Below are 21,395 nucleotides of genomic sequence, written 5' to 3' on the forward strand. Positions count from 1 at the left end.
CAGATATGTGCGTGTGGTACTGGATAATTAATTTGCAGGTTTGTGATGTTTAGCACTCCCTCCATCCTATAATATAAGAGATTTTGGGTGGATGTGACACATCCTAGTGCAATGAATTTAGACAAATCGTCTATCCAAATTCATTCTAGCATGTGTCACATCCACCCAAAGTCACTTATATTATGGGACAGTGGGAGTATTTAATTTTTATTGCTGTATTGCGGTTTTGTATCTCTAAATTGTTTCGACAAATAAGTATTTATATTAGTATTATTATCAATGAATAAATGAGACATCACCTTCTGTAGTTAACTATGGAATCCTATGTCATTTTACACAGCGCATGATGCCGGCATAATGTCATCTTCTGTAAATACTTCTAAGTATTTACAGTTGTTACTACATATAAAAGAAAATCAAATTTGATTTTTTTTAAGTTTGAGTAATAGGGGACTGTGTTGCATGCATCGTATCAAAATTTAGGCTTCGGACCACGTGAGCTCTTTCCCATTATTACAAGCATATTCTTTTTTTCCGCATGTAGAAATAAAATCCCAAGGCCTATAAAAATCACTTTTTATAGTTATTCACGGAATGAATTTTAATTTCTCAAGTGGATATCCTCTCATTTACCTTTTTCTTTCAAGTTCAATGCAAATATTTAGTTGTGAAAAATTCTGGGAAAAAAATGTACTTCTATTAAAATTTATTGGTCCACCAAAAATCAAGCTAGGTTAAATTCGACCTATATATTAGGGAAAAAATAAATTCAGGTATAAACATTACACAATTATTCATACGTTGAATTTGACATTTTGTTATCTCGATGTATGAGTTGATCAGTTTGGATATAAGCTCTATAAATGTGTTGGATGAGTGTTGTCAAAGTTTTTTAGAATTTCATAACCGTTTGAACAGTTTTAAAACGTACAAACGGACATCCCTCAAGTGAATCAAAATAGTTTTCCAGTTATCCACATGATTGCACGATTGTGCTAACACATGCCTCACTTGCTCGATCCAATTATCCTCACTGTACGTACTAGTGGGCAACCTGCTAGTCCGTATAAATTAAAAGCCCACATGCTATGCTCACTATACTAGTAGAAGAATACATAAGTATAGCTAAACAACTGTGATTAAACAGGCTTTAAAACCTAGTAGCTTGTACCACAATGTACTGCTGATACATTATAATATTTTGCATGCTTTCCATGTGCCTTTAATTTGCAATTTCGTGCCAACCATATATATATATGGCCGTTCCAGGCTTCCAGCGACGGTCCTCCTAGGATTATGGGTTCTTTGAAATTATGTCACCGTCGTCGCTTCTCAAAGAATTATCACAGCAAATCAAGTAATATAAACCACATGGTATGAGGTGATGAGGTGGAAGATAGAAGTTAAGAGAGAATGATCCACCCCTCGTGCAAGGGGGATCGATGAGGATCCGGCCTATACCATAATAATGACACTACCAATACAATCACTAATATATGGGTCTTATCATATGTCCTATTGCCCCACGTGTCAGTACCTATAATGATAGTATAATTATGGTATAGGATGTGAATTCATGTAGGGCAACATCCACACAATCTCCAAGAAAAATGAAGATGGTGTGGGAGTGAACTAATATTTGAGTTTGTGTATTGCATATGATATATTGTACTTTTTATCTCTTAATTAATTTTTAGATGACATGCATGGTTTTAAATTAGAGGTGGCATTCACCTTCACTATAAAACTTGCTCTCAGATAAGTTGGCATGAGTCGCATGACATAAGCAGCAGGTGTGCAGCAAATTAACTCCAATAACTTACTATCGATCTCAGAAAAGTAGAATATGGTTACTTTGTGATATCTCAGAAAAGTTCCCATTTTTTTCACAAATATTTATGTTTTTTAAAAAATGTTTCTTTCAGTTTCTTTCAATAACTATAAAAAATTTCCAACATTTTCTCAAAAATTTCTTTCAATATATAATCCAATAATCATCTCTTTAATTTTTTTAAGGACCGCATGAAAAAACAGGGACCTATATTTATGACATCACATTTTTAACCAAAGGACTTACATTCAAATCGATTTTACACGACAAATTTCAAAACATGCACTATAATTATATTGTAAGTTTCAATGTAATATTTTTATAATACACAATGTGTGTATGCAATTAGCACTAAAAGTAATTAATTTTTTTACATGAACTAGAAGTAATTAATTGTCCACTTAAAAGAGGAGATCAGAGAGATACAAATATACTTACATATATAGGAGAGAGGGCAATCACATAGAGTAAGAAAAAAAATAAATGAAATTAGGTAAACAACTTGGCACCATATTTTTAGCGAACCTGAAAATTGTACAGTACCCAAATAATTAAGAAGCCAGATTAATTACTTCAGTTATTACTACTACTACTTCCTCCGTCGCATAATACTTGTCTTTTTGGCATTCAAAATTTATCCCAAAATAATTGACACTTGCAAATAGTACTTGTCTCATCAACCACTTCCAATTCAAATTTCTTCCCATCATACCTCCAACCACCATTCTACTTCTAACTATATAATATTGTATTAAGGGTATTATAGTTTTTTCTTCTAATCTTAGCATATGCTAAACAACCTAGAATGACAAGTATTTTGGGACGGAGACAGTACTACTTTGCAGTTTTGCACCACTAATACATATGACCCACAAAACCAACCAGACACTGGACAGTAGTGCACACGTGCTAGCTAAGCTACCAGGGAAGTGGATTTTCATCCTCGTTTTTACGTGTCCCCCTGAAAGTTATCAAAACAATTTAAAAACAATTAATATGATATATCAATATAAAATATTTCATTTTACAAACATATAAATTAAAATTTATCATATATATTAGAAACGAAAATAACAAATTCAGTCAAATTTGTTATTTTTGTTTCTACTTGTGTAAATTGAATTTAAATTTTGTTTGTGAAACGACATGTTATCATGCCAAGTTTTTTTAAAAAATTTTGAAAATAGTTTCCCAAGCTACCGGCGCTGCAGCAGCTGCTCCGCCGTGCGCTGCACCAGCTCCCACGCGTCGCCGACATGCCTCATCTCCGTCATGGCGCCGCCGACGGCGAGCCGGATCACGAACTTGCCCTCCACCACGAAGTGCGTCATGAACGCCCGCCCGCTCGCGTTCACCGCCGCCAGGAGCTCGCGGTTCATCGCGTCGCCGCCGCCGCCGCCGCCGCGGAGGCGGAAGCACACGAGGGAGAACCTCCTCTTCGCCACCACCTCGAACCGCTCGTCGGCGCTCACCGCGCGCTCGAACCACTCGGCCATGGCGACGTGGCGCCGGATGTGCGCGCGCATGCCCGCAGCGCCGTACCGCCGCAGCACGAACCAGAGCTTCATGGCGCGGAACCGCCGCGACAGCGAGATCTGCCAGTCCTTGTAGTCGATGGCGCCGGCGCCGGCGGCGGCCTGGGGCTTCCCGCCGCCGGCGTTCTTGAGGTACTCCGGGTCGGTGGACAGCGCGGCGGTGAGCGCGGCGGGGCTCGCCACCCAGAGGCAGCAGCAGTCCATGTTGGTGAGGAACCACTTGTGCGGGTTCATGCTCACCGAGTCGGCGAGCTCGGCGCCGTCGAGGTAGCCCTGGTACTCCGGGCAGATCGCCGCGCTGCCGGCGTACGCGGCGTCGACGTGGAGCCACATGCCGTGGCGGCGCGCCACCTCGCCGAGCTCGCGGACGGGGTCGACGGCGCCGATCCCCGTGGTGCCCACAGTGGCGCACAGGTACAGCGGGACCAGCCCGCGCGCCACGTCGCCCTCCACCGCGGCGCGCACGGCGGCGCCCGTCAGCGCGTACCCCGACGCCGCCGCCGTCGGGACGACGCGGAAGTTCGCCGGCGTGATGCCGACCAGCCGCGCGCCCTTCTGGAACGTGGCGTGCGTCTGGTCGGAGGCGTACACCACCAGCTTCACGATGCCCTCGTGCCCAATCCTCCCCAGCGCGCGGTCCCGCGCGGCGGCGAGCGTGCACACCACGGCCTCGCAGGTGCTCCCCTGCAGAACACCACCGCCACCGCCGCCGCCGCCGCCGCCGGAGCCGGAGAAGAGGAAGCGATCAGGCAAGCCCACCAGCCTAGCCATCCAGTCCACCACGACGGCCTCCAGCTCCACGGCAGCCGGCGACGCAACCCACATGAACGGCACGACGTTGAGCCCCACGGAGAGCATCTCGCCGGCGAACCCGGCGGCGCTGGCGTTCATCGGGAAGTAGGCGAAGAAGCTGGGGCTCTGCCAGTGCGTGAGCCCCGGGAGCACGTCGCGGCGCACGTCAGCGAGGATCCGCTCCGCCGGCTCCCCGAACTCCGGCGCGGCCTCCGGGAGGAGCCTGCGGAGGCGGCCAGGCTCGAGGTCGGCGGCGCGGACGGGGTACTTGTCGACGTCGCGGTAGTAGCCGGCGAGGAAGTCGACGACGGCGGAGGAGTCGGCGGCGAAGGTGTCCGGGTCCAGTGGCTGGAGCGCGTCGAGTGGCAAGCTACCCATGGCAAGGTCACGTAGCTTGGGCGAGAGTGAGAGACAGCTCAAATGTTTTGTGTGGATTTTGTACTTGAGCAAGACGCGCGGGTTCGGGAGCTTTATATAGCGCCAAAATTTGCTACTACGAGCCATAATTCAATCAGCACCACTAATTGGGAACACATGCCCTGAAAGAATCATACACGCTTCCTCCGGTTTTTAATTACTCAGTTTCGTATTAATTATAAGCGTTTGACTTTTTTCTAATCAAATTTAGTTAAATTTAACCAAATTTATAAATAAAATTAGCATCTAAAATATTGTCATTATTACGGATAAATCATACATCCTATCGCACGACTTATGGAATATACTGGTATGGTATACCTTCACGTGCACAGTTTGTTTCTGTATGCGTTGTAGGAATTCTTCATGAATAATTACGGAAAATATCCCTATGGTTCGGATGATTAACTAAGTCCTACTTGGTGTGGATAGAGTTTCTATTATATCGTATGAGATCCGATGTCTTCGAGTCTTACTTGGAAACCAAGGTGGTCCACGGTATAAAAGGGACCCCCTGGGAGGGGTGCAAGACATCGAATCTGATGATGATTCCATACTCACCTTTATTTTTGTCCGTCATCCGAGTTAGACACATATAAAACCCGGATCAGACAATTGGACTGACCCAGACACGACAGTATCATATACAAAATTCATGGGTTCGTGAAATACGGCAGTACCATAGACACGTATAAAACCCAGATCAGACAATTGGACTGACCTAGATACAGCAGTACCATATACAAAATTGAAGATGATGGATCACACAATTGGACTGACCCAGATACGGCAATACCATATATAAAATTGAAGATGATTCCGTACTCACCTTAATTTTTGTCCATCATCCGAGTTAGACACGTATAAAACATAGATTAGACAATTGGACCGACCCAAACACGACAGTACCCTATACAAAATTCATGGGTTCGTGGAATACGGTATTACCATAGACACATATAAAACCTAGATCAGATAATTGGATCGACCTATATACGGCAGTACCATATACAAAACTGAAGATGATGGATCAGACAATGGTCCGTGGTACTACTGTAAAATCAAAGGTGTTTTTGATTATTATTTTGTGATAAACAATTGGCATCGGAGATTATTGGTTTTGATATTTGGAATTTATTTACGAAGTGGTTTTGGAGATGATTGGATTTACAGGTGAGTAAGAGGTGTTGTTATTTTATGTGACCGGTCAGACCGGGCATGGGTTGCCGGTCAGACCGGCGTGTATCGCGCGGTCAGACCGGCGCAGCCCGCGGTCTGACCGGCCGACTCTGTTTCGGTTTCGGTTTCGGGTTGTTTGTTTGGATATCCATGATTGTTTCATGATTATGGCTTCTAGATGGATACTATGCGTATGTAATACTATTGTTTGCTAACAATGATTCAAGTTGGAGATAGCTTGGTCTCGGAATATGGTTTCTTTGTTTATTTCATGTGTAGGTGACTTGATGCCTCGGGAGAGTATTTGCGGTGATGGACCGGGAGTCGGCTTGGGGATAAGAGACGACGTCCATGGTAGTCAGAGATCATGCGGGATACTAAGGCTAGAGTTCAATACACGTGGTTGGTGAAGATTCTATATGTATTTCACCGGGTTTCGGCGGTCTAACCGGCGGCGCACCGGCGGTCAGACCAGCGGCATCGCGGCAGTCAGACCGGTGGGGACACGGCGGTGACAGGCAGGCGACAGCAGGTGATATCAGCGGTTCGACCAGAGTTTGATCTCGGTCAGACCGACGTTCTTCAGGTGGTCAGACCGGCAATACAACTTCGGTCAAACCGTAATCCGTCGAATTTGAGGGTAAACTTTTATTTCCGCTAAAAGTTTTCGGTTTTTAGGTATACTAACAATTCACCCCCTCTCTGGTTGGCTTAGTTGTTGTCGATCCTACAACTACCACAATACATATCGTTGGGCCAAAGTTGCCATTTAAAGATCGTGTCGATGTCTAAACTTTCGTGTTTCCGTAGCTGAAAAGAGGGCACGATTTAATTAACGAGAACTGATTAGCAAAAGTGAATTACTTCTTACCAAGAAAGAACCAATTAAGTAGATCACGATCCCGCCGACCGACCAGCCCACGAGAAAATGACAGACAGTTGAGACGTACGTGTCCAGCGTTTACATTACTTTAATTTTCCTAAGTTTGTCCTAAGTCTCAAACACTTTAATATTTGACTATTAATTCTACTAACTTATATAGTGTAGTATCATAAAATTTATATTTTGATTCACTTTTAGAAATACTTCTATAACATATAATTCACATGTTATTAAACTATATACCGATTTTTAAAATTTAATGACTAAAAGTAGATACATTTAATTTAAAATAAACCTAAAATAATTTGAAACCGATCGACAAAATACATGATTCAGTCCGAGAGAACATCACGTGTTGGGTACATGGGACAATATTCTAAGAAACCAGTCATGTGTCTGAAGGAGATTAATTAATGTGATTTAATTTGGTTTGTCATTTGGTATTGTGTTGTATTATATTAAGGCCATATGATCTCCAGTTGGATGAACAAATCAAACAAAAAAATGATAAGAAAACAGAATGAGGACGTAGGTTCGTTCGAACACAACATTGTAGGAGTCGAACCAAACCTAGCTAAAGAATTGCTTGGTCTGAAGACGTCTAAAAACCGACGAGAATGAAAATAAAATGTACGAAGAAGAAATTATCTTTTCTTATTTAACAATTAATTGGAACTCACCAACCGAAACTGATTCATTTAACTATGTATCTATTATATACTAAAAGTCCATTAAACTTTCTACAAACGCTCCTAAACCGTCACATGGCATCCTATAAACGCTCCTAAGTCGTCAAGTGGCACTACAATTTAGAGAAATTTAGAATAAATCTCTAGCCATTGATTTTCATTAAATTAGGTGGACCCATCATTTACCACCATTAGATTTATCTAAAAGAATTGTCTAACCCCCAAACCGGGTCCGCATGGGCCTGTACATTTTCTTTTGAGGATAGTACGTACGTACTTCCACCCCTTCTTCCCTCAATTTCTTCATATTTTTGCACACATTTATTCTCCTATTATCATACTTTATTAGTTAGAAAAATACCACAAATTTTTAATACGCCATTGACAATAAAGTTTAACTGGCCTACTTACCGATAAAACTATAAGTTTAACTGGCCTACTTACCGATAAAACTATGGTTCACGCTCATCTTAAGAAGCACGACTATATCACGGGACCTATAAATAAGGCATTAGAGAAAACTCTTTAGCGGATATAGTCGGCTTCACCCGATCGTTAGAGGAGTATTCATATACAAGTTTAATTGTTTTATCATATTAATTGGTAGAAGCGGTATTTTAAAATATTTATAATCTCAAAGAGGAAGAACAATAAGCGTACTTCCACTATTTTTAACATAAAACTTATATATGGTGGTAAATAGGAGTGATACTTTAATTATGTTAGCCCTATTTGGTCTAAATAATCCCCGTATGGTCCAAATAGAATAGAACAGATCCAACATGTTAATTCATATGATGACATAACTATTAGCGATGATGGCCTCCACTGGGGTCAACTTAACTTAGCCATATGCTCCATGATTGATGCCCTTTAGGGAAGGATAAAGAGAAAATGGAAGTGATCAAAATAGTTTTTTAGACATAGTTTGTTTATGGTGTTGATCATTACTACTTAAATTTTTATGATATAGATATAATACTCTCTTTTGAAAATGAGTGAGGTTAATTATTTGACATTATTTTAAAAAAATATAGCTAAACAAACATACCACCATGATAATGCCACGTGTACCCTGTAAATGCTCCGAAGATGCCACGTGGCACTATGATAAATTAAAGAAATTATTAAAAATTCTGAGAAAAAAACATCTAACCATTGATTTTCATTCAATCTGGTGGACCCAATATTTTTAACCATTAGGGCAGTGTTTAGTTCCCTTCAAACTTTCAACAATTCCATCACATCGAATGTTTGAATACATGCATGGAGTATTAAATGTGGACGAAAACAACCAATTGCACAATTTGCATGTAAATTACGAGACGAATCTTTTGAGCCTAATTACGCCATGATTTGATAATGTGATGCTATAGTAAACATTTGCTAATGATGAATTAATTAGGCTTAATAAATTCGTCTCGCAGTTTACAGGCAGAATCTATAATTTATTATATTGTTAGTCTACGTTTAATACGTCAACTAAACACGGCCTAGATCAATATATATATATATATATATATATATATATAAAATCCTCCAATCCCTACCAGGACTGTACGTCGAATCGTTGGTACGTACGTACTTATCTGTGTGGACAGCCCCTACGCCTCCTCTCTTTCTCTTTCTCTTTTCTCTGTTCTCTCTCTTATTTCTTATTCATATTTTTATGCAATATTAGTTAGAAAGCACAAGAGATGAGCACATTCTTAAGCCGTCACATGAACATCCTACAAACGCTAATAAATCGTCACGTGGCGCTCAAATAAGTTAGAGAAAATCCTACAAATTCTAAGAAAAAAGAAAAATATTTTATTACTAATTTTTATTTAAATCGGTGGATAAGTTAATTTTAACCATTAGATCATTAGAAATAATGGTGTGGGCCATGTACATCGATCTAAAAGAGATCGGTTTTATAGCTACGTTCATATAAGAAAACATTGGATAGCAGTCTAAAAAAGTTGAGATTCTTTTTTCTCTCTGAAACTAAAAAAGAAATACTATAATTCAATTAAATTTCATAGAAACGGTATCAAGCTGTCACGTTGACATTCTACAAACGCTTCTAAATCGTCACGTGATATCTAAAAAATAGAAAAAACCCTATATATCTAAAAAAATTTCTTATCATCAGTTCTATTCAAATCGATGAACCTATTAATTTTATCCATTAAATATATATAAATTAATGGTGTAGGCCATGCAACATAAAGGAAATGAGATCGGTTATAGCTTCCTTGGTACACATAGAGTAGAAGACAATGGATCATAATCTGAAAAATCGAGATTCATTTTTCTTTCTAGAACTGAAAAAAAATTAAGACTCCTGATCAGTCACAATTTTGCCCTCATCGACATTAATCGGGAGAACGTCAATGTGATAGGGCAAATTAGCTTGGGAGTATAGTGTGTATGACAGATGGACGAGCTTAAAAACTTTATCTACCAATTATTTTAGAAACTTAAAAGTTAAAAACTATTTAGTATTTAAAGTACCATGATTGTATAAATGGCTAATTCTTTCAAACAAAAAAGATAAAATAGGGTAAGCATTGTAGGCTTCATATATAGGATTATGCAATATAAATATAATCACTAAAATCCCAAGCATGTTAGCTAAAATAAAATCACAAAGTATCGTTTACATAATGTAAAATCCTAATATTTAAATCATGACAACAATCATACCACACTACATAATAATCACACATGCGGAGTTATTTTTGGCCATGAAATTATATTCCTGCTAAGCTACGTGGAGTCTCACATACTCTGCACGAAACAATAAGCTATCTCCCGCATTGCGAAATCAATTTAGACCTGAGAAGGTTTTTTTCATTTGAAATACATATAGTGTCATATGCACCCAAGACATCCATTAATAAACAATGAGACTATCCAGCATATAGAGAAATAAAAGCAGGCGTATCTCAGTAAAGGATATAATAAGTTGTAAAATATGTAGCCAATTTGCTGTATACCAAAAGGAACACCAAAAGCAACTATCAAGTTCTATTGATTGTTGGCAAACACACGACTTGCATGTAAATGCTTCTAAGGTGTCGATGGAAAATCAATAGCATTTCTTATAACAGTATGATTAGAAATTTCCTACTTAATTTTTATTTTAAGACTCGTATTGACTACGTAATTTACGTACAAGAAGCACTATCTAAGATATGCATATTTGATCAATTAAAAAAATAGCATGATGGTAAAAAACTATATATTTATGAGCAATTAAAGTTTCTCGAGATTTTTAAAGAAAAACAAATAAACAATGAACATTCAATTATTTTAATTTATACTTATTTTGTTAGACATGTTTTCGAAATGAAAAAAAAGCATGCCCGCGCGTATGCGCGGGCTACCTTCCTAGTTACTTAAATAGTAAGAATATATTCTCTCCATCCTAAAATAAGCCTATTCTACACAAACCAATAAAAAAAACTACTCCCCGCTTTATCAAATATCAATACAATTATTATTCACTTTATTTACTTTCATATATTCCTTACTATCACAAATTCCAATACAATGATTAATTCCTTAAAAATAAACTTATTTTGGGGATAAACGGGAGAAGTAAAAACATAAATTTATTTCGGAACGGAGGGAGAATACCTAATAAGTCATATGGTACCAACAATTCTATATATGTAATATAGCCACCAACTAATCATACTTATTAGGAGTAGCAATTAAGGTGATCCTCCTACTGATACCATGATAATAGTTAATTAACTTAATAACACCCGAGATCATGGTTTAGTGCTTAATTATAGCGAGCGACCACGACATATAGAATTTAAACTTCGAATGGTACAAGTTGTTCCATATATCTATCCTACACGTGGAAAATGTGAAATATAAACATCTTTCGTAAAAACCAAAACATTTCCCCTTCAACTAGCTACATCTTTCATACGTACGTACGACTCGTAGCGATCGTGTGGCCCAAGGCTAAGCCATTTATCAGAAATTTATATAAAAAGTCCACTTTACTCCACTAAACTTACACATTTTCTTCATCATGCAACTAAAGATATATAAACCATTTAATTCTCTCACAACATTTGTTTCACTACTACGGAATTGGTTCTTGCGAACGAGACCCCTAGAAGCTCCAAGCAGACCATAACGATGCCCGCATACAATAATCATTTTTTAGGGAAAATAATCAATTTCCTATGATGGGTCAAGGCCTACTTGCGAAAACTTATTTTCGCATGCGGGCGTTTTAAAAGACTCGCATACGAAAATAGTATGTTTTCGCAAGTGGACCTTATAGGAGACGCATACGAAAATGAGTTTTCGCAGTCAGAAGTTTCTCTCTACCGCGAAGTGCGTCTACGAAAATGCCCCCCCTCTCTCCCACTCTTTTTTCCTCCACATCCTCTCTCTCTCTCTCTCTTCCACTTCTCCCCTCCACTCCTGTCCTGCCTCTCTCTCCCACCCACTCCCTCTCCTACCTTCCACAACTGGTGACAGTGGTTGGCGGCAGTCTCGTGTGACGACAGGAGCAGCGGCGGTCTCAAGCACCGGCAGGAGCAGTGATGGCAATGACTGGAGGGGCGGATCCGGCAGCTACTTCCCCTCCTGCGTGGATCCCGCCTTTTTGCCTCCCTTGCACATGGATCCGGCGATGGGAGGGGTGGATCCGGCGACTTCGAGCGATGACGATGATGACGGCGGCCCAACAGCTTCGAGCGACGACGACGGCGGTAGATCTGACGCGACTACGGTGGCGTCTTCGGCTTGATGATGTCAGCAGTGAATCCGAGCATGATGGTGGTGGCGGATTCTAGGGTTTTTGGATTTTTGGATCTAGGGTTTCTAGATTTTTGGGTTTTGGAGTTTTTTTTTAACCAAAAATATTTTTGCAGACGAATGGCTTAAGCACCCACTTGTCGCAAGCAGTTGCGCTATTCGTATGTTTATTTTTATAGACACCTATTAACGCCAAAATTTGGTATGGTTGTTTAGTGAATTTGGTTAAGGAAAGAAACCTATTGGTAGATGGAAATTCATATGGATAAGGCTGAATTCAAAGAGGAATCATGGAGACCATGGTAAGACAGTTTCATTTTGTTAGTATATCTCTTAAATAGACATGATTAGTTATTTTCCTTTCCTTGTTAAGAAATTTAATCCTGTGTTTGATATGGACTTGTGCAAACCCGAGTATATAAATATGTATACCAATACAATTACTTTCGACGCATCGCTACCTTTTATTCCGGCGAGTTCTTAGTTTTGAGTAGGGTTGTATTGGTTTCGATCTCCGGCAAGAAATTAAGTCTCGTCAACTTCGCTTGTATCGGCGTGGCTATAACTTTCTCGGTTTGGTTCGATATTCTATTCAAGTTAATGCAAGTGTTTCTTATCATATAAATATATATATATATATATATATATATATATATATATATATATATATATATATATATATATATATATATATATATATATATATATATATATATATATATATATATATATATATTGGTTCTATCTTTAATTGCATCACTGTTTAGAGTCGAATCGGCTTAGTTAGGACTTAATCATATTGATGTTTTAGATAGATTTATAATATCCATCACATTTGTGTAGATCTATCAGCTAATTTGTTTTTTCTTATTATCTTCGATCTTATAATATCTCGGTTAGGTCCGATCTATTATATTGTTGCTAAAAATTTTAATTCTAGTAAGCTGATAGGTTTTTATGCAACGTTCATCGGAGTTATAGTTGATGAGTTATCATTATTGTGAGCTTCAGTTATCATATATATCGGTTGGTTAGCTGATATACATTTTAATTTACTTACATCGTATCTCCAACCGATATATGCTTCAACAATCGGACTTACATTTATCACATTATATCAGGTTTGGCCGGTTGGTTCACATTATATTATCTCATTGCATCTTCTAAGTAACATTAGCTCATATTAAAAATTTTATAATCTTTAGTTAAATCTATTTTTATCATCTTTAATCGTATATTATCTCAGTTCGGTCCTATCTATCAAGATTGTCTTTAGTAAAGAACGGTTTGTTGATGATTATGCATAGTTTAGTTCTAACCAATGATAGCATAAATCTAATTGTTCATTTGATTATTTCAATATACATTGGATCTATAGCCGATTGATCAAGACCATATGGACATCAGCTGGCCTCGCTACATTACATCGGCCTATTGGCCGATCGGCTCCTTGATCTTATATAAGATCTATCTATCTTGTTAGTTGCAGGATCAAACTAACTGGCACGCTCTGAACCCGATTGATAGGATCTACACTGGAGCTAAGAAAATATCCTAGGCCTTCGTGTGAACAACGAATTTCGCATCAACAACACCTCGGTGCAGCCAAACTGCCCAGCCGCCTGCGAAAACCGATTTTGACCGCTTGTGAAAATCGATTATGTAGTAGTGTTTGATTAATTCTGTTCCTCTGATATATTTTCAAAATATTTCTTGCTATATATGTGCATGCATATACAAAATATTTTGTCAAAACTTTGTCTAATGAAACAAAATACGGTATATATTTTTGAGCGGATGGAGTACATTGTTACAACACAAAATATAACTACACATCTATCCAACTAGGTGGAATTCAGTCCCAACTGCTAGTTAGGAGATTCTCCTCCATGTCTTCACATGTGCCCCCCCCCCCCTTCACCCAACGATGACCCTCGAACCTCCATAGAGGAATGACACTTGACTGCTAGAAAGGATGAACCAGGAACTCGTCGGCCATTGTGGTTGTCATCGCCTCGAGGTGCTTCCTGTCGTGCTTGTCACCATCATCGGCTGGATCCGTGACCGATCCACGCCGCTGCTAGCCCTATCTGCGCCCAATCCGTACTCCTGCCGAGCTTCAAGTCCCATCCACACGTCCTGCCTCTGAGCTCACCTAATCTACGCCGCTCCGAGACAATCTACACTGTGGTGGAATGACAAGGCCGACGATAGTTGAAGGGGATCGTCGTTCAGCACTGGAGAGCTCGACGCCTCGCTGTAGAGAGAGAGAGAGAAAGAGAGAGTGGGGGGATGGAGAGGAAAAAAAAGAGGGGAAGGGAGAGGCTGACAGGTTGGCCTGGGTAATAGTTAAGTGTACACGTGTAAGTTTTTTTGTTGTTATGATAATAAGTATGGGCTAAAATAAGAAAAACAATATTGAGTGGTTTGCAATTTGTAGGAACAAAATCTTTAGAATATCTCATCCTATATGGCGCACATGTTTGGCATGACGGTGTGTTCCCCATTGCTCATGCCCTGATAACGATGAGACGGCAGACAATACAAATTTCAAGCACCAAATTCATTTTGTATGGCGCACCTTTTTGGCACACAACAATACAAAATTCATCCTATATGGCGCACCTTTTTGGCATGACGTTGTGTTCCCCGTTGCTCATGCCCTAATCAATGATGACGGTGAGGTGCACAATGAGGAGACGAAGATGACGGCGAGTGTGACTCGATCATGCCGGGAAATGAAAACAGTGGGGTGTATATTGTGCCAACATGTCCCTCTCTGCCCGAAAATGAAAGGCAACACGAAAAAGGTGATCTTGACGCCATATATGGTTTCACCTATGATCGCCGAAGCCGAGGAAGATATATGCCTCACAAACCAATTGAGGGGCCGGCTGAGAGGAAGTATCTCATGATATCCAGAGAACATGCATGGAGGTGATGATCCAATTGAACGAGTGATGTATGGTGCTTTAACCTGAGACCTCTTATGATCAATGACATTGTCTAGCTAGAGTGGGTCCGATGCATATTTGGCGGTTGCTAAGCTAGCTACTGGCTAATATTATACAGTGTACGGTGTCCATGTGTTATAAACATGTGCAATGTGTGCATGAGCTTGTGGCCATGACTCTCTTGAGACCGATGGATCCACTGTTTTCATACTACACATAGAAATAGATCGTATCATATACATATATCCCAAATGGTGGCATGATATATTGGACAAATAAGATTTTCACAAAATTATCCCTGTTAGCATATACTTTCCCTCCGTATTTTAATGTATGACATTATTGACTTTTCGACCAACGTTTGACCATTCGTTTTATTTATTCTTTTGTGCAAATATAAAAATATTTATGTTATGCTTAAAGAATATTTGTTGATAAATCAAATCACAGTAAAATAAGTGAAAATAACATAAAGTTTTTTGAAAGACAAATGGTCAAAAAATCAACGGCATCCTACATTCATTGAATTGATCTCATATACTCCCTCCGTACTCTTAAAGTAAGTCGTTTTGGACAGCGACGCGGTCTCTGAAACACAACTTTAACTTTTTGTTGCTATAAAAAATATTTATTAAAAAGTGATATATGTATACTTTTATGAAAGTATTTTTCAAGACAAATCTATTCATATATTTTTTATATTTTCAAACTCAACAACTTGAGAGTTATTCATGATTTATATTTCTAAGGTTTGACTTAAATATTGTCCTAAACAACTTTCTTTACGAGTACGGAGGAAGTACCTAGCTAGCATATGTTTATATAGTACATGTACAAATAGAGCTCAAATAATAGCGTTATGGTTTCATACGCTACAGTTTGAGATAAAGTTTCATCAGTTTCTATTTTAATAAAAAAAGGTTTTTCTAGATAATGAATAAAAAGAGGTTTTAGAAAGAAAAAAATAGTTGAAAGTGCCATCGATCGAGGTCGCCCTCACACCAATAATGCATTGCACGGATGACATAAAAGCTCGCGTAGCTCATGGTCCTCGCCTCGACAGCAACCTCTAAGTATGACTATTCCGAGTTATATACGCGTACTACGTACGACAAAGAGATCTCCTCGATCGATCGGCGGCGACATATAATAATCTGTTTTGCAGTATTAATTATATGCTACTGATGAAGGAGGTGAGGTGTGAAAGGCATCAGCTTCAGCAGATATTATTAATCTTAGATCAGTATCATAACTATTACATCCTGTTTGATGACACTTCTCAACAACAGTTTTTGGAGCGCCAAGTTTGTCAAAGAAAAGAAAACAATGGTCCATATTTTGATTCAAGCAACCGCAGCGGCAGATGACCACTTCATACATTGGATGTGCTCAATTAAAATGTATCAAAGTATTCGAATATGGACACACACAAAAATTGGCTGGTAGTCTCATATCACTCAAAACTGTAATACAAAAACCTCTGCTAAATGCACATGTATTGGTGTTTCAAGGTAAGCCAGAAATGATCTCTTCACGTTCAACCACTGATCAACTAAACAAATCTTGTTACTTAATCACTTCCAACCAACTTTTGCAAGGTTTTACTGCAGTCCCAAGCGGCAGAGAGGGTTGCTCTTGATGAGGTTGAAATCAACCTGGAAAAAAACAAATCAGAAAATGAGAACAAAAGATCATGTTAACGGGAGAAAGCTCTGCATATTAGTAGCACAATACCTTTGGTCCAAAGAGGTCTCGAATGTTGTCGATGCCGTAAAGAATCATTGTTGGCCTAGTCAAAACAGTATAGTCAGAACAAATTTCTTAAAATTGTTAGTCCAGCCAAAAATAAGGATTGCATACACTTCAATTAGTATAAGATTTGTTTTATTGTTACTGTTTATGAAAAAAACAAGAATTCCAAAGAGAGGATTTTGACAATAGGCCAAAATTAACAGGTAAATGTAAATAAGAAAAACCTCACTTCGAGCTTATCTCAATTATACCTTTCTAGTGAAAGACCCCATGCAATAACATTAACACCCTCTGGCAGTCCCATGGGAAGTAACATTTCAGGTCTGAACATGCCAGAGTTACCAACTTCCACCCATTTCTTCAAACCTTCATGGTAACTGAAAAAAGAAACACAAGAATGGTTTATAAACACATTGTGAAAAAAAGTTCATTCATGAACTAGAAGAATCATGAAGCCAGCAATCAAAGCTGTCACCTGAAAATTTCCATGCTCGGCTCGGTGTATGGATTGTAGGCAGGCTTGAAACGCAGCTTTGACATGCCTAAAAGGCAGACAAATTTTCCAATTTAAAAAGGACTGCTGAATTTAGAAAGGACAAGAGAGAATATAGGCATATAAAGGAAGTTCAATTGTATAGCATGTGAATGACTGAATGCCTAGAGTTGTGTAAAAGTAGGCAACATACATAATGAAATACAGTATTTATCTTGGCAATACACAATCTAAATAGAGATGATGCAATAGGCAAAAAAATATAATGGTTCTCTTGTGTTCCCATGTATAAAGCACAGCATCATTTATCATTAACCAGCAGAGTCTGCATTAGTGCGTGGTTTTACACCAGAAATGTAGCATTATTCAGATCAATACAAGCACCCATGAACAAGGCATCACTCAAGCAACAGTTATCACCATGGTGGCAAATCAACAGCAAATTTTCGAAGACTTGTGTACAAATGCACTATATGGCTCCGCCCTCTTAGTAGTGTTTAGACACGGCCTAAATTAGTCATCTTACTGAATGTGCACCCGTGGGTTAATTTGTTGAATAGGAAGTTCTTGTATATTATTTAAAAAACTTAACCAAGATACATCATTATTATGACAGTTGAAGTTTGAGCACCTAGACTCGAGAAGAAATCCTCCAATACACCAATCAGATCACCCAGCGTCAAACCATAATCACAAATGAGACCTGAAAGAAGGAACTGTAAGTAGCTTCCTCACTGTGTCCACATGATATCCAAGATATGGACCAGATTTCAATCAACAGAACAAAACATAGGCAAGAAACAAGAACACACCTTCAATCTGGTGGAATTCCGCAAGATGAGTCCGGTCCACAGCTTCATTGCGGAAAACACGATCAATGGAGTAGTACCTCTTAGGGGCAAAAGGTTTCTGAAAGTTCATGGTAATTATTGAAGAAAATAAACCTCATGAATCATTCAAGAGAACATAAAAACAAATTGATATCACAATCACTGGTATAATTAAACTAAGATTATAAAACTTAATGTAGAACTATAAACTGAAAAAGGACCATCTGTCAGTTACTTTACCTCTTGTGCTAGCTTGTATAGCATCCTTGTTGAAACTGCTGTAGTGTGGGTACGAAGCAGGTTTTTCTCTGCTTCATCCCGTTTCCAGTCATAGCCATATCTGCAAAAGGCTATATTGTATTATAAATTTTTTCGTTAGGCTGCACAATATACACCAGAGCATACCCCTTGGAGCCATAACCACCACGTTGATGAACTTCCTTTACTTTCTCAAGATAATCTTCAGGCAATTGTTTTGTAGCGGCAGGGGCTGCAGAACTTGAACAATTAATATAGTGTACATACAGCTTTGATCTTAAGACTGACAGGACCTTTACCTTCAAGAAAAAATGTATCGTGTGAATCCCGAGCAGGATGCTGTTGGGGCTGGAACAGTGCATCGAAGTTCCAGAAGCTAACAAAGAAATAGCAATCGCTTTTAATATTATTTTATTTACACATCATTATCAACTGGAACAACCAGACCACTTCAGAGTACGGAGAGTGTACTATGCCCATTTTGTGGAGCATAAACATTATAACACACCTGCTCTCAACGTAATTGTTAGTTGGCATCTCAGTGAACCTGTTTCATAGATACAATGAATTAATTAATTTTCCCATACTAAGTGAAAGTAACGAAAAACTATTTTACTGTACCCCATCTGAAGAAAGATGTTCTGGATTTCCTCTCGCACCTGAATCAAACACCATTAGTTTCAAGTTATATTTAGCTATCAGAAATGCTATACAAAGAGCTGGAGCTACAAAAACCACCTCCAACAAAGGTTGCACATAACCAATGGCAATAGGTTGTCCCTGGGCTCCAAAGTTATAGTCTTTGAATTCAAGATCCTTCCAATCACCACTTCAAGACAGAAAATACAATTCGAAATGAAATTTCCAAAAGTTGTGAAGACGAAGCATACAAAACATTCCATATGCATATGAATATTCAAAGACAAACAATTCACAGCAATATCATACATGAAATAGTTCAATACTGATGCAAGAAAACTTTGATAGGATGAAGTAACAGACTAACAGCTAATGATCAGGTAATCCAAAAGGCAATCTGGAGCGGTTGGTTTCTATTTAGATGGGTGTTCATGATATGTCAGAGTTAGATCATATAATCAACCAGCAACATGTCCTGCACAATTTAAGGAACCATCTTGAGAAGTGGCACAAATACCTTCTGAGATGCTCTTGTGTCACATCAGTTGCCAGTTTTTTCCTCTTCGCGACAAACTGGGGTCCTTTCTTTAGGGCATACCAAATTGATTTCCTGTAGGACATTAAAGGAGATGTAAACATTAGTTAAATAATTGCAATATACAGCACAAAAAAAAATGATTGTGCTTGTTCAAATAAGAGGCACTTACTCTTTTGTGATAAGCTTTCTTCTTTTCAAATCATCAATCACCTTGTCAGAAAGAACCTACATAAAAAAGTTTTATTCTTAAAAGGATGCACACTAAAATGCGTATCAGATTAACACACAATATTTTGTGGAACAGTGGAGGTAAATGGGCTCCTATGCACCGATAAAAACCAGTCAACGATCTTAGGCACCTAAGAATTGTTTGTGATATTTATAATGAAAACTGTGTGATGGATAATGAGCAACAAGCAACATCGAAACCATTCATATTATGCCAATACACAATTCAGTGAATGTTTCCAATGAAAATGCAAATTGTGAGATGAAACATAAGAGTGACGAGCAACACAAACCTCTCCACTCTCTAGACTTTTCAGTTGCTCTTGCAAGTCATCCTTGATGGTGTTAACCTTAATAAGGAGCAAAACGTCAGTTATCATGCCCACAGATATATAAAAGAACAGGAGCACACTTAAAATGCATTCCCAACAGACCTAGAGTAAACACGGATCTACAACTGCATATCAAAATAGTTAGGTTCAGCCGATTTCTACCTCTGTGGCAAAGAACTGACAAATTGGCAAAATTGGAACGCATTTCACCCAAAGAACAATAACAATAAGAAGGACAAATCTCCCAATCGAGCTGCACATTGAGCTCAGCTTAAATTACCTTTCTCAACACCAAGTCCTTATTCCCTTTCTCAAAACCAATCCACTTGTTCTTCGCAGCCGTCTTCATGCCGATGTCAAAGACAGATCCCAATTTCTCCTAAAATGGGCACGAATACAAGCGTCAGCATTGTACCAAAGCTAGTCAATCCAGCTAAACATAAAAAAAAATCCTAGGAAAAAAAAAACAGAATATATCTCACCCTGAGCACGTCCTTGGAGGCACCCTCCGGTGGGATTGCAGCGACGAGCTGCGCTTCGGGGGAGCCACCCGCGACGTACCCCTTAGCTTCATCGGTTAGCACCCACGTCTCCTTGGTGATGTCCTGCGGGGCAGATAGCTCGTTAGGGTTCGGGAGGCCCGGGGATAAATTCGGAGATGGAGATGAGAGGGGAGGGGAGGGGAGGAGGAGTACCGTGGTGTCGACAATGCGGAAAGCCGAGAGGCTCTTGATGACGGCCTCGAGCTCGTCGTGGGTGACGCGGAGGGAGGAGGCGTAGGAGCGGGAGTCCGGCACCTCGCCGCCGGAGTTGAGGTGGGCGAGGAGGCAGGCCTCCACATCCGCCATGGCGGCGAGAGGGGAGAGCTGCCTGGGAGTGGACTACTGGGCTTGGGCTTGACGGAGGCGGCGGCGCTCGGCGACGGGGACGGCGCGAGGGGGAGTCGGCGGCGGCGGCTAGGGTTTGAGGGTGGTGTGTGTGGGTTAGTTGACGTTGTTTTGCGAAAAAGCCCCTCGTCTTTCACATTTTGCAGCGCAGTCCTTATACCCGTTTGATTCAACTTCGGATTATTTTAATAAGGTAAAACACTTACTACAATATATTATTATAATTTATAAGCTAGATTTACTATAATATAGTAATCCACTCTAAGACATTATTTTTAATTATTGAGTAGCTAACAACTAACAAACAGCTGCTCCCTCCATTCCAAAATATAAGACATAACCATCCCTAACCCACAGACCAAGAAATAATTATTATCATCTTATA

At 39.4% G+C, this 21,395-nt stretch overlaps 2 protein-coding genes across 2 annotated transcripts; both read right to left on the reverse strand.

The window, feature by feature from the left end:
* Positions 1-2,320: 2,320 nt before the first annotated feature.
* LOC4348564 (tyrosine decarboxylase 1) lies at positions 2,321-4,596 on the reverse strand. Its single transcript, XM_015758328.3, has 2 exons — positions 3,032-4,596; positions 2,321-2,792 (listed from the first exon to the last, which is right to left on the reverse strand). The coding sequence occupies exons 1-2, from the start codon at positions 4,534-4,536 to the stop codon at positions 2,750-2,752; spliced, it is 1,548 nt and encodes a 515-aa protein (XP_015613814.1). The 5' UTR covers positions 4,537-4,596; the 3' UTR covers positions 2,321-2,749.
* Positions 4,597-16,247: 11,651 nt separating this feature from the next.
* LOC4348566 (phenylalanine--tRNA ligase alpha subunit, cytoplasmic) lies at positions 16,248-21,138 on the reverse strand. Its single transcript, XM_015757237.3, has 18 exons — positions 20,819-21,138; positions 20,606-20,728; positions 20,404-20,502; positions 20,085-20,141; positions 19,733-19,788; positions 19,543-19,635; positions 19,125-19,215; positions 19,008-19,045; positions 18,895-18,933; positions 18,686-18,762; positions 18,534-18,618; positions 18,369-18,468; positions 18,111-18,207; positions 17,930-18,001; positions 17,281-17,347; positions 17,057-17,182; positions 16,788-16,842; positions 16,248-16,708 (listed from the first exon to the last, which is right to left on the reverse strand). The coding sequence occupies exons 1-18, from the start codon at positions 20,969-20,971 to the stop codon at positions 16,655-16,657; spliced, it is 1,482 nt and encodes a 493-aa protein (XP_015612723.1). The 5' UTR covers positions 20,972-21,138; the 3' UTR covers positions 16,248-16,654.
* Positions 21,139-21,395: the final 257 nt, after the last annotated feature.

Source organism: Oryza sativa, chromosome 10, assembly GCF_034140825.1.
Source record: "Oryza sativa Japonica Group chromosome 10, ASM3414082v1".
NCBI lineage: Eukaryota > Viridiplantae > Streptophyta > Magnoliopsida > Poales > Poaceae > Oryza > Oryza sativa.